The sequence below is a fragment of the Zootoca vivipara genome, chromosome 1 (assembly GCF_965207765.1).
Source record: "Zootoca vivipara chromosome 1, rZooViv2.hap1.1, whole genome shotgun sequence".
NCBI classification, from domain to species: domain Eukaryota; kingdom Metazoa; phylum Chordata; class Lepidosauria; order Squamata; family Lacertidae; genus Zootoca; species Zootoca vivipara.
Window position 1 is genome coordinate 54551517 of NC_142582.1, and position 12488 is coordinate 54564004.

Sequence of the window (12488 nt, forward strand, 5' to 3'; positions counted from 1 at the left end):
ACAGCAACATTTAAAATGAATAAATTGACTTTAATAATGTACGAAAAGCATTTTGAACACCCTAAAAACACCATTTGCGCACCTTTATCAATGCTAATAATGTTGCCTGCTACCGGTAAGGTTGCGTCCCTCTCTTTTTCCTCACTTTATCCCTCTCCAAGCCCCCGATTTTGACAATGCTGTAATTGTAACGGTTCTGGCAGGTAGGCAAGAATGTGTTTACTGCACAAGAAGAACTCCGGGAGCAGAAAGACAGTTCACGAACGCCATCTATCAGCTCCATTCTGCCCCCTGCTGGATCCTGGCCATTCGTTTCCAGGCAGGAGGCGCAAGCTAAGCTCTCTAGTCTAGATCTCTAGGAGGATCCCTCGCGACCATTTGCACGAGAGACACCAAGAGAGAAGCAGAGGCGGTAAACATTATCCAGACACGGATCCTGGCTTCCACTGACGCGCCTTCCAAAAGGGCGAGACCAACCTTTGCAAACCCCGCATTTTGCAGGCGAGCACGACTTCATCGCTGGTGAGCTTGTCCTCCTGTTTGCATCCCCTGCTCCAACATGAGCGTGCTTTTTGGGGTTGGGGGAGGAAAGAGTGGCAGGTGGGGGGTAAATCTGCAGCTTAGTGGAAACCCCAAGGCAGGAGGGAAACGTGTGCATCAGATACAGTTGAGGAAACGTCCCCCGCCCTAAAAGAAGAAAACCCACAGGAGAATTTGACAGCTCGTGAGAGAATCAATTTCCGTCTTTGATCAACGTTGCCTTTTTTTTAAAAAAAAAGGCTGCTCCACATTTGCTTCCGAAGCAGCCAAAGGGGTTGCGGCAGCTTAAAGACTAGTAACAAATGTATTCTGGCAGAATCTTTCGTGGGCTAGAGTCCATTCATCGGATTCGTGAAGTGTTCTGCGTAGTACATGGGGGAAGATTATAACAGTGAGGTCACAGAGAAATGCGAGGCTGGCAGTCCAAACAGGGATAATTACGTTGTTAACCGTGGCCATTCACAAAACAGTTGTTGATGTTAATGCATTATCTCGACATGGACAAACTAATTAATCACAGGCAGTTGTTTTAATGAAAAAAAGCAATATTAAACAGCATTAAACCTCTAAATGACCTGTTGCCTCCCTCTGCAATTCCTTTGTTCAAGGACGGACACTTTAAAATCAGTTACAAAATGGTTGAAATGCCCAACCCCAACCCCAGTTTTTAGATATTGCCACTACTGATGTCAGAACTGTGTGTTCTTTTGCTTGGAGACTGGCCTGTTTGTCTTATGCAGAATGCAAAAGGGTATTTGCTTCTGTGCTGATTCTCTGTTTGCTTTTGTCCAGTTTCCTAACAGACCCCTTGTCAAATCACCCTCCTTTTATGCCATGTCTTAGTGACCTCATATAATTTGGAGCATGGGTCTTTGACAGGTGGGTTGTTGTCATAACCTATAACCTCAGTCTGAGGAGGTCTGCGCCAAAGAGATCAATGCCTTTTTAAAATGTTGCTTAAAACACAGAGGAAGACGGAGAGAGTAGAAGAGCGACTCAAGAGTGTCAGCATTTTGTACCAGAATTTTAGCGTTGTGCATTTAGGCTGTGTACACATTACCAGCTTAAAACAACATCCTTCTTTAGGTGGTTTTCCCTTCCCCCAATTCTGATCTAAGCAGGTTTGAGGGGAAATGCATCAAAATGTAAATATTTCATTTAACAAAGGGCAGGATAGCTGTGGACTTTGGTTAATGTTGTGTGCCTGTCACTTTCCAAATCAGCAGGGGTGGTATATACTGGATGCAGTGTGCACACAGTCTTAAAGTTCTCTGTAGACCTGCACATTTTGCTTTTATCACCATAAGTGAAAGGGTAACAGACTTTTTAAAACAAATGAAAGCTGAATATTCAGGCGGAAGATCAGCATATCCAACAAGAAGCCAGGTGCAGGGGGGAGGTGGAGGCTGGACGCGGCGCCTCCCGGCATCAGCTTGCCACCCTTGTCCGCCTCTGCCATGCCCGGAGCCTCCTCCCTGCCAGAGGAGCCGCCCTCCAGCCCCGCCTCACCCGCCATGCCTCGCTGCGCGGCGCCCGGAGCCTCCATCCCGCCGGAGAAGCTGCCCTCCAGCTGCTGCCCGCCTGGAGGGAAACATGGGGGTGGGGTGGGGGTGCTGGAGGGATCCGTGCACCACGGCGCCAGATAAGCACCCTGGCCAGGTGTGCGCTTCTGACCCCCACCCCCATCCTGGCCACTCTTTCTTGGTCGCCCTGAGGGATGACCTTGGTGGGAGAGAGTCAGGGAGTGTGACCCTGTTGTTCCCACAACCCATCTCTCAACTGCCTTTTGATACCATAGCTGCAATATTGGTGCTGCATAGATATCACTGAAGGTAGCTGATGCACAATGTTTCATGCATGCGCATTACTGTGGAAGTTGTCCTTACGAAGAAGGCTTTTGTGGCAGCAACAATGGCAGGAAGAAATCTATAAATTGGTCCCCTTAAGATGTCACAGGAGTCTGCTTGCTCCATCAGCATTATTTCTTTAATGCCACTCATGCAATTGCCAACGTGTGCAAATGGCTCCTCTGTCGGCTAGGGCTAGGCCCTTGGTGTGATGACGCTGCTCTTTTTCTCTTTCCTAACTTGTTGTTCTTAAATAATATGTTACCATCCCCTCTGGAACAAATTGAGCAATCCCATGTAGAATATGAGGCAATAGGGAGGAATTAGTTATCTTGATAGTTTTTGACCACCATTGTGGTTTTCAGTGAAACCAGAGAATGTTCATGGGGTTAGCAGGGAGAGAGAGCACCAGTCAGCCAGTGTGGTGTAGTGGTTAAGAGCAGTGGACTCATAATCTGGTGAACCGGGTTCGTGTCCCCGCTCCTCCACACGCAGCTGCTGGGTGACCTTGGGCTAGTCACACTTCTTTGAAGTCTCTCAGCCCCACTCACCTCACAGGGTGTTTGTTGTGGGGGAGGAAGGGAAAGGAGAATGTTAGCCGCTTTGAGACTCCTTAGGGTAGTGATAAAGGGGATATCAAATCCAAACTTGCAGCCCATATTTGGCCAGAGAAGGGGCTTCCAAGTATACTGGCAGGAGGTCTTCCTTTGAAGGATATCATTTCATGGACCCTTTGGTTGGAAGAGATCCTGGAAACAGTGTCCGAAGCTGAGAAGTGAGAATAAAACTGGAGCCTATTCAGCCTTTGTTAAAATGCTAAGCAGGAACTGCTCTTGCTAATACTGGTGAGAAGGGAGGCTTCTTAAGTTTTTAGCGCATCTTGGAGAGGAGACAACATAGGAAACTCGTCACAATTCTTGTATATAAAATGATGCTCTCCAGAGTGACAGCGGTGGAGCCATATAGCTCAGGGCTTTAATCAGTTTGAGAGTTTGCAGGTATTAATGAACAGAGCCGGGAAGATACTGCCTCCTTTTAGGTAAAGAGTAGCCCTCCACTCGTGAGTGCTACCAGTGCATCCTGCGACAAAATGTCGCAGTGCAGAGTGCTCGTAGTCAAGGTGCCAGCCACACCCTTTTTCAGGATGCTGCATTCTGTCTCACCTGCCGACACCCAGGTAACATTCTGTGTCCACTGGGTCTGCTTAGTCCTCCTTTGGCTGGTCATTTTGGGGGCATGGGGGAGCAAGGGGTCCTTATTAGAGTTTTTTGTGCTTCTGCAAACCTCGAGGTTCCCTTAAGCCTCCAGCTTTTTTGTGAATAGTACCATCTAGGCCACTTAAGTATAGGAACTTGGAGAATGAGTTGCCTAATATGTATGGAACGTAGCTCCCACTGCAGACTGGTGGTGCCAGGAGAGAAGGGGCATGGCGTCGTTCTGTAGAGAGCACATATGTGCATGTCATGACCAGCCTCTGGGTCCAGCTTGTTCTGTTCATCCCCTGCTTACTAAGTTCATTATCCTCTCTTTTGTCCAGAAATGTCCACCACTGTGACAGAATGCGGAAATGTGAGGATCATCTCAAAAGTCGTTCAGCCAGGCCAGCAGGAAGCAGGCACAGCAAATACGTCAGGAACTACTGTCACTGTATCGCACGGTGCACCAACCTATAGCAAAACCACCAAGAATATGCTTCCCAAGGCCCTTGGGGTAAGGTTCTGTAGGCTTGTCAAACTAGCCCAAATCCTGGACGGACCCAATGTTCTGTCTCTATAAGGTAGCTTTCTATGTTCCTGATAGTGATGAGGGAGGTGATTGGAAACAGAACAATGTGGAGAAGAAGGGTGGTGGTGAAGCTGGCAAGGGTTATAGCATTTGTCCACAATATCATTGTTCTTTCTCCCCAGACTGTGCAGATCGTTGTGGGGGCTATAGAGATATGTTTTGGAGTTGCCCTGACAGCAGCACAAGAAGATTCAAAGACCCTGACTGTGAAGAGTGGGGTCTACTTCTGGTTCGGGATCTTGGTAAGCAGACTTTGGCTGGGAGGCTTGGAGGCTCATTCACCTACCAAAGCTTCTGGGAAGGCCTCTCTAATTTTAGACACAGAGGCCTAGAGCCACAAAGAGGTTGAATCCTAAATCAAGGTAACCATTTCCCATTGGGGTATCCATATTGGTGTGTTGTAGCGAAAACAACAACGAATAGTGCAGTACCTTAAAAGGCTAACAGAAATATTGTGGCAGAAGCTTTTGTGGGTTACAATCCACAAAAGCTTCTGCCATAATAAATTGTTGGTCCTTGAGGGGAAACAAGGCATGAGGTACTCAACACCCCTGCCTGTGGCCTGCCTGATTATCGTCTTCCAAAGCAACTACTGTACTCTATTCCCAACTAAAGAATGGAAAGTGAAATACTGGTGGACAACAAAAGAGGTTTAAAGACGCTCTCAAGGCAAATCTTTAAAAATGTAGTATAAGCACTGATAACTGGGAAACACGGGCCTGCGAGCACTCCAATTGGAGAACAGCCTTTACCAAAGGTGTAGTGGACTTTGAAAAAGCATGAACTCAGGGCGAAAAGGAGAAACAGGCTAAGAGGAAGGCATGTTTGGCAAACCCTCACTGTGATCAAATCCTGCCCAGAAACTTATGTATCCACTGTGGAAGGACATGTGGATCCAGAATTGGCCTCCACACAGACTCACTGTTAAGACCATTTTCATGCAAGACATGGGCGTACCCAGGATCAAAACTAGGGGGGGAGGCAACGCCAACCACGCCCCCCCCGATTGGCTGGCTGGCTGGCGATGACGTGGCCAGGATCCCCCAGGAGGCGTGGTCAACATCCACGCCCCCCCGAGGGGAGGGGGCTGTTTCCAGCCAGAGCCACCTGCACTTGCACTTCTGCCTCGCCCGCTCCTTTACCGGCAGCGGTGACTAAAACAAGGCAGCTGTGCTCGCTGTGACTTGAAGGAGTGTGAGCTGAAGTTAGCCCAGGTCCAGGTCCAGGTTTCCCTCGGCGGAGGCAGCTTTGCTGCCGCTGCTGCCACTTCGCTTTAGCTGAGCAGGCCAAGGCGGAGCACAGCTGGCAGCGTCCCTGCCTGTCGTGCCGTGCTCTCCAGCTGCCCGCTGTGCCTGGCCCTGCCTGGCAGGGCGCCGGACCATGGCGGCTGGTATAGTTAAGATGACCCTGCCTGCTGCGGCAAGATCGTGTACCTGACCGAGACGGTGAACTGCCTTGACAACAGCGTGCGCCACGAGCTGTTTTATACCACCCCCCTTTTGCTTCTAGGGGGCAGCTGCCCCCCTGCCCCGCGCTGGGTACGCCCATGATGCAAGACAATCTTACTTGACTACGAGTGATTGCCAAAGAAGAAAATTCAACACCCCTGCCTGTGGTCTGCCCAAGTGTTTGTTCTGCTGCAAATCTATTTGGGGAGATGCCATTCTGTCTAATAGGTACTTGCATCTTCTTCACATACAACAATGTGTTTGTTTAGTACTCAAGTTTGGGACTCTTTACAGAGGTGGCTTTTGAGTTGGTTCACATCTTACTAACCTCAGTTGGTAATGTAAGAAAGCCTCTGGTTGGAGTGAGCTTAGGAGGTGGTGGGGTTAGAGAAGGTTTTGGCCTTTCTGACCAATGCAACCTGACTTGTGAGTCTCTGTGCTCTAGTTTCTGTATGGAATGAGACTCAGCCTGCTGATTGTTCTTGGTTTTTCCTTCCCTGTGCAGCTCCTGGTCTCTGGGTCATTGTTGGTGGAAATGGAGAAAAGAGATCTTCAATGGCTGGTAAAATTTCTCCCAAGTATCTTTTTCAAAAAATTGACATAATAAAGGTGTGTCTAAAGCTGTTGCCAATACGTCTTCAGGGTTGTTTGCTCAGCTGTACTGTACAACCATACAGATCCCTGGTTTGTTCTGGCCAAGGCCTTGAGAAGACAAAGCTCAAATAAAGACAAATTGTTGTAATGGAAGCAAGGTGAAGTTGCTGAGAGATGGTCAGGTTATTTTCGTAGGATATGTGAGTCAGTTTAATAATTCTCTAATACAGTGGTACCTCGGATTAAGAATTTAATTCGTTCTGGAGGTCCGTTCTTAACCTGAAACTGTTCTTAACCTGAGGTATCACTTTAGCTAATGGGGCCTCCCGCTGCCGCCATGCCACCACTGTACAATTTCTGTTCTCATCCTTAAGCAAAGTTCTTAACCCGAGGTACTATTTCTGGGTTAGCGGAGTCTGTAACCTGAAGCATCTGTAATCTGAAGTGTCTGTAATCCAAGGTACCACTGTACAATCATAATGTCTACATTGTTGTGAGAAAGGCCAGATTTGGGACATTCACTGCAATCTATCATAGGCAATCTGCCTCGCACCAGGGTGAGGAAGCTGTAGTCCTGCAAATGTTCTTGGACTACAACTCCCAACATCCCTGACCATTGGCCGTTTGGGCTGGGGCTGATGGGAGTAACGACATCTGGAGGGCCACAGCTTCTCCACCTGTGGTCTAAAAGAAACTTGTGAATATTGGCAACCAAGAAAGCAAACGTCTAGAGCAAGCATCCCCAAATCTGGCCCTCCAGATGTTTTGGGACTACAATTCCCATCGTCCCTGTTAGCTAGGGATGATGGGAGTTGTAGTCCCAAAACATCTGGAGGGGCGAGTTTGGGGATGCCTGTTCTAGAGCAAAGGGATCGCTCAGGAATGCATATGTAGGGCTCCAAAGAAATCAAGACTGTAAATTCTGAGACCAACTATAGATGATTACTTGTCAGAGACATGGAAGTAATGTAATAGAGCAACTCTTAATTTATTTTGTTTCAATGTATAGGTGAAAGCTTGCTCTGCTGCCAACTTGCTAGTTTGTGTTGCTGCATTGGTTGCTGTAATCCTCCATAGTACTGAGATTGCACAAACCCATCAACAAGGAGACTTGTGTCATGATTCTGATATGCGTTATGGTTATTGCTCCAATTCTATTCAGGTAAGCTTTCCCCCTATGTCTTCATGTGCATGTAGCAGCAGTCTATAATTTGCTTAAAGTGGTCTGATTCAGCAAAGGCTTCAGGCATCTAGAGACTCTTCAGAACTGTTTTATGCCTAAATGAAATAATTCTGCCTTACCATTGGCTTTGTTGTTGTTTAGTCGTTTAGTCGTGTCCGACTCTTCGTGACCCCATGGACCATAGCACGCCAGGCACTCCTGTCTTGCACTGCCTCCCGCAGTTTGGTCAAGCTCATGTTCGTAGCTTCGAGAACCATTGGCTTATAGGAAGACAAAAATAGCCAATTCACAATTGAGAGGCTCTACTAACCCTCACAAGACATTGTCAGTGACCAACAAGGAGCATAAAGACATCCTGTATGGTGTCTCTGCCATTCAAGAGTGGGGATAATGTGATATCCCCTTTCCCTCTGATGTTTACAAATGTATGTGAGATACTTTTGTGAAAGAGAAAAATAAGAAGGGAGAGAGATAGACTCTAGACTGGGAATCTGTGGTGCAATTTAAGACAAAATAACGGAAGGGCTTGAATCGTGCTAAAAACTCCCAGTGGATCAAAATTTATTTTGTATTTTATTTCCCTAGTCACTCTAGGCGGCTTCCAACAGAACAGAACATTAAAATGCAATAATCTATTAAACATTAAAACCTTCCCGAAACAGGGCTGCCTTAAGATGTCTTCTGAAAGTTTGGTAGTTGTTTTTCTCTTTGACATCTGGTGGGAGGGCGTTCCAAAGGGGGGTGCCACTACTGAGAAGGCCCTCTGCCTGGTTCCCTGTAACTTTTTGGCCTACAACTCCCATGATCCCTAGCTAGCAGGACCAGTGGCCAGGGATGATGGGAATTGTAGTCTCAAAACATCTGGAGGGCCGAGTTTGAGGTTTGTCTAGAACAAACATTTAATGGAAAGTAATGAAAAACAGTGTGCACACAACACTAGGCGCAATCCATTATCTATCCCGTCCTTTCTTATGATGCACTTTGTATGCATTTTTCACCGCAAACCAGCTTCAATTGAGAAAAAGGACAACCTGGCGGTGTTTTAAACTAGTCATGTGTACACAGCCTAAGTCAACCTTTCAACTGTTAGGCTTCAGCATGAAGACCCTCTTTAGATTTGTTCACCTTGCTGCCCCTGGAGGATTTCATGTACCTTCTTCAGAATCTTTCAAAGTGGTGTTACTGAAAGAGACATCGCAGGACTTAGCTGCTTTGGAAGGTTAACTCTTGTACGTCCAAGCGATGGGTTTTTTTTTATATTGCGCTTTCAATTCTGGAGCTGTATAAATAGCAACCCGTGCAACTGTTTATTGCCTTTTCCCACAGACGCTGATATATGGTCTGAATGCGGTGTTTATCATCTTTTCAGTCCTTGAACTGTCCATAGCTGTCGCTGCCCTGGTAGTTGGATTCAGATCTTCACAACAACAACTCTATCGGCAGATGGTGAGGATGAATCCCTGCCCTTTTTCCATCACAGGTTTGCTGTGGCTGGGACAAACCCAGCCCTAAATCAACAGCGTTCTTCACTCAGCTATGTGAAAAGAAAACCATAAGCTTGGTAGTAGCCTGCAAATTTCAAATGTGTTCTCTCCCCTCTCCCTGACATGGCTTTGAGTCATGCCCTTTCCCCATCAAAAACTGAACAGAATCTGATCTCAATGAAATAATTTCATTTTTTTGTGATCCTCACTTTCCCTCTTTGCAGGGATTTCAGTGGTACCTGGCTCTCGCCTGAAAGGGCTGGCTCCTACATTTCTCTTAGAATAATGGAAGGAGGCAAAAGTTGTGTCTGGGTAGAGGATGGGTCAAGCTTGCAGAGAACAATTACCAGCTTTGCTCTTCTGCTTGTTTTTTCCAGGCATTGTGATAAGGCTTCTCCTGGCACTTCTTGTCACACCATTTGCAGCAATTATAGAGGTCTCTCTTGCTTAGAGCTACACAGCTATGAACTTCTTTCAGATACTTCACCTTTTCCAAGATGGACTGCAGGAATCCTGCTAATCTCTTGCCTGGCTTTCTTTAGAAAGAGAAAACAAACTATAAACTTGCTTGTGACTCTCCTCTATGGGTCCTGCCACATAAGCTGAAAAGAAGCTTTTCCAAATCCAAGACTTCTCTTCTTCACTTTTGTGCATTATCAAGAAAGGGAAATCCCTGTACCTTTTTAAAAGTTTACATTTTGGGCCTTTCCTGTCTGTTCCTGGAAGACCACAGTCTGATCTCTAAATTCTCCTGGGTTTGGTGATGAGAGAGCCCAAACAGATTGCCTGTGCTTATTCCAACATGAAATTTAGGTTTGTGGTAATGAAATGGACACTGTGATGCTGATGAGACTCATATAAATACACACTATATTGGAAGGGAAAGTGCTGTAAATTTTTCAAGAAAATATCTAGCTCTTTGAGCCAGTTAAAAAACTGCTTGTGGATCTTTCTGCAGGGAAAACTGATGTGGGTTTTTAATGAATGCACAACACATATTCTTCCACAGGAACAGTTCACATTAAATCAAGCATTCTCATACTGGAAAACATTTCATCAGCATCTTAGCCTGTCTGCAACCAGGGAAGAAAGGTAGATTAAGTCTATCCCTTCCACTCTTCAGGTTGCCCTGGTACCCTAATGCAGCAATCTTGTACACACCTGGGAATACATCACGTTGAACCCAATTGATCTTACCTCTAAATGCATACAATTGCACTTAATGCTGCAATCTTATGGACACTTAATCTCAGAATAAATACCAATGAAGAATGTGACTTCTTTCTGAGTGTATAGAATTGGGGGCATTTAAGGGAAGAACACAGTGTTCTCTTTTACCTCTCCAGAGCACAATCAGACTTTCTGATGGGCTTCTAAGCCACTGCATGCAAATGGCTCAGTCCCTGGCATCTCCAGACAGAGACTACTGTCCGAAACCTTGATAATCTGCTCTCAGTCGCTTTAGACAGTACTGAGCTGGAAAGGTCAACATTCTGACTGGTATGAAAAAGCTTCCAGTCTTCCTACATGTTGGTTCCCCTTGGTTCCCATAGCGATGTTTCTTAGACAGCTGAAAATCTGCCTGAGAAAATTCACTAGAGGTAAGATTACGATAGCTCAGCTCTACTGTAACTTGGAGACAGTTACTTCATGAAAGTACTTGAAGGAGATGCTGTTAAAAAATGTTATGCAGAAACCTCATCTGGAGGCTTAAAGGTTGGTATTTGAAAGAGAGAGAGATCTGCTTAAATTTGTTTACTTTTGTTACACTATAAAAAGGGATGGGATCAAAGAGTAGTAAGATGCATTGATGATGTGTTGCATTTGTAACAACTGAGATGTTGACCAAAGTGTAATAGGTAGGACAGTGTGACAGATTCCATATTCATAGCAAGCAAACAAGTTTGTCAAAGCTTGTCCACATTGTGATATCATACAGTATAATTTCCAGAGGCAGAAAAAAATGTTTAAACCTTTGTGGGCCAGTTTGGGCAATCAGCAGAATGAAGCAAAAAGCCTGTTTCTGGGGGACAAGCTTGAATAGTTCTTCCTAAGGTGCTAGTTTTGTAGTTGCAAGGAATTGTTCAACTTGGGGAGCATTTGAGAACGCCAGTGCTATCACCACTCGACATCCTAAAAGCATACCTACCAGGTAGGGAACACGTAGCGCTGTGGTCTAAACCACTGAGCCTCTTCAGGTTGCTGATCGGAAGGTTGGCGGTTCAAATCCCTGCAACAGGGTGAGCTCTTGTTGCGCTGTCCTAGCTCCTGCCAACCTAGCAGTTCAAAAGCACACCAGTGGAAGTAGATAAATAGATACCTCTGTGACTAGAAGGTATATGGCGTTTCTGTGCTCTCTAGCTTCCGTCATTGTAGAGGTATAGTTGTGCTTGCCACATGACCTGGAAAGCTGTCTATAGACAAACACTGGCTCCCTCGGCCTGAAAGCAAGAAGAGTGCCACACCCTATAGTCACATTTGACTGGACTTACTGGTAGCTGTCCAGGGGTCCTTTACCTTTTTTACCTACCAGGGTAGGCTTTATTACTTGATTTCTCAATGAATTCACAGTGCTGGATATAGGCAGGCCATCCTCTCAGACATATTATTGTTATTGAAAAAAGAGCCCAGAGTCCATATAATGACTGTACACACTTTAGGAGGCATTATTATTTTTATTTATTGAATTTATATACTGCCCTATACCCGGAGATCTCAGGGCAGTTCACAGAACAAAATCAAAATATAAAACCACAAAATATATGATCAAAATTAAAACAGCCCATGCATTAGTTTTTCTATTGTTATCATTTTTTTATAGCAGTGAAACTAAAGAGCACACACTTGTTTTAACAGAAAATGTAACCAGGTATATAAAGATGAACTGTTGCATTCATTTAAAATATGTATGGAAATAAGCTCCTCTTCTAAACTACTGCACATATATATTTTTGGATAAATATATTGCTGGCATTGTGTGTTTATCAGAATCTTTTTGTGCCTAGTCCAAATCAACTTTCTAATTTTTTATATATAGTTTTTATATATCTCAGGTCTGATTATCGAATTGAATGTTGTTATACATCACCTGCCATGTGCCTTCTGCATTCAGACTAAAATATATTTGTCATTTGGTGTGTGAAGTGGTTTGCTAATAAATTTCAATGCTTCTCCGTGATTTGTTCTTTTATGGATGCTCGTGTGCAGGTTCTGCTACTTCCTTCTGTGGTGTTCAGACCTATAAATGAAATGTTTATGATTAAAATTAGTGCTGCTGAGAGCTACAGTGAAAACTTTAGCTTACAGTCTCCACTCCTTTTTATCCTAAAATAAAACAACTTGTAGATTGCAGCCAAATTTCCTTTTAATAAATAAATCACAACAGTCCCTTTAAGACAGTATGCATACAAGGGTTATCTAGTCCAACCCCTGCAATGCACTGGCGGATGTGAGTGTGTGCCAGTCATCAAGGGCTTGCTTGCTTGTCTGTCTGTCTGTCTGTCTGTCTGTCTGTCATTTCAACGCGCTGCAAGGTGAACTTTCAACCCTTTTGAGTTTCATGTATTTCCGCTGCTGTTGCCCCGCATGTGAAGAATCACACCAAATA

At 45.2% G+C, this 12488-nt stretch overlaps 1 protein-coding gene across 1 annotated transcript; it reads left to right on the forward strand.

Moving 5' to 3' along the window:
• Window positions 1-288: 288 nt before the first annotated feature.
• On the forward strand, window positions 289-12059 carry LOC118089428 (membrane-spanning 4-domains subfamily A member 15). Its single transcript, XM_035124081.3, has 7 exons — window positions 289-522; window positions 3925-4097; window positions 4295-4414; window positions 6126-6182; window positions 7224-7376; window positions 8724-8843; window positions 9259-12059. Exons 2-7 carry the CDS (start codon window positions 3927-3929, stop codon window positions 9265-9267), a joined length of 630 nt encoding a protein of 209 aa, XP_034979972.1. The 5' UTR covers window positions 289-522; window positions 3925-3926; the 3' UTR covers window positions 9268-12059.
• The last annotated feature ends 429 nt before the right edge of the window (window positions 12060-12488 follow it).

Bases quoted from the DNA above. Each gene is read 5' to 3' on its own strand.
- LOC118089428 (XM_035124081.3), top strand. From the start codon at position 3,927: ATGTCCACCACTGTGACAGAATGCGGAAATGTGAGGATCATCTCAAAA. The intron at 4,415-6,125 runs GTAAGCAGACTT...TTCCCTGTGCAG, and splicing joins ACTTCTGGTTCGGGATCTTG to CTCCTGGTCTCTGGGTCATT. The intron at 6,183-7,223 runs GTAAAATTTCTC...TTCAATGTATAG, and splicing joins AAAGAGATCTTCAATGGCTG to GTGAAAGCTTGCTCTGCTGC.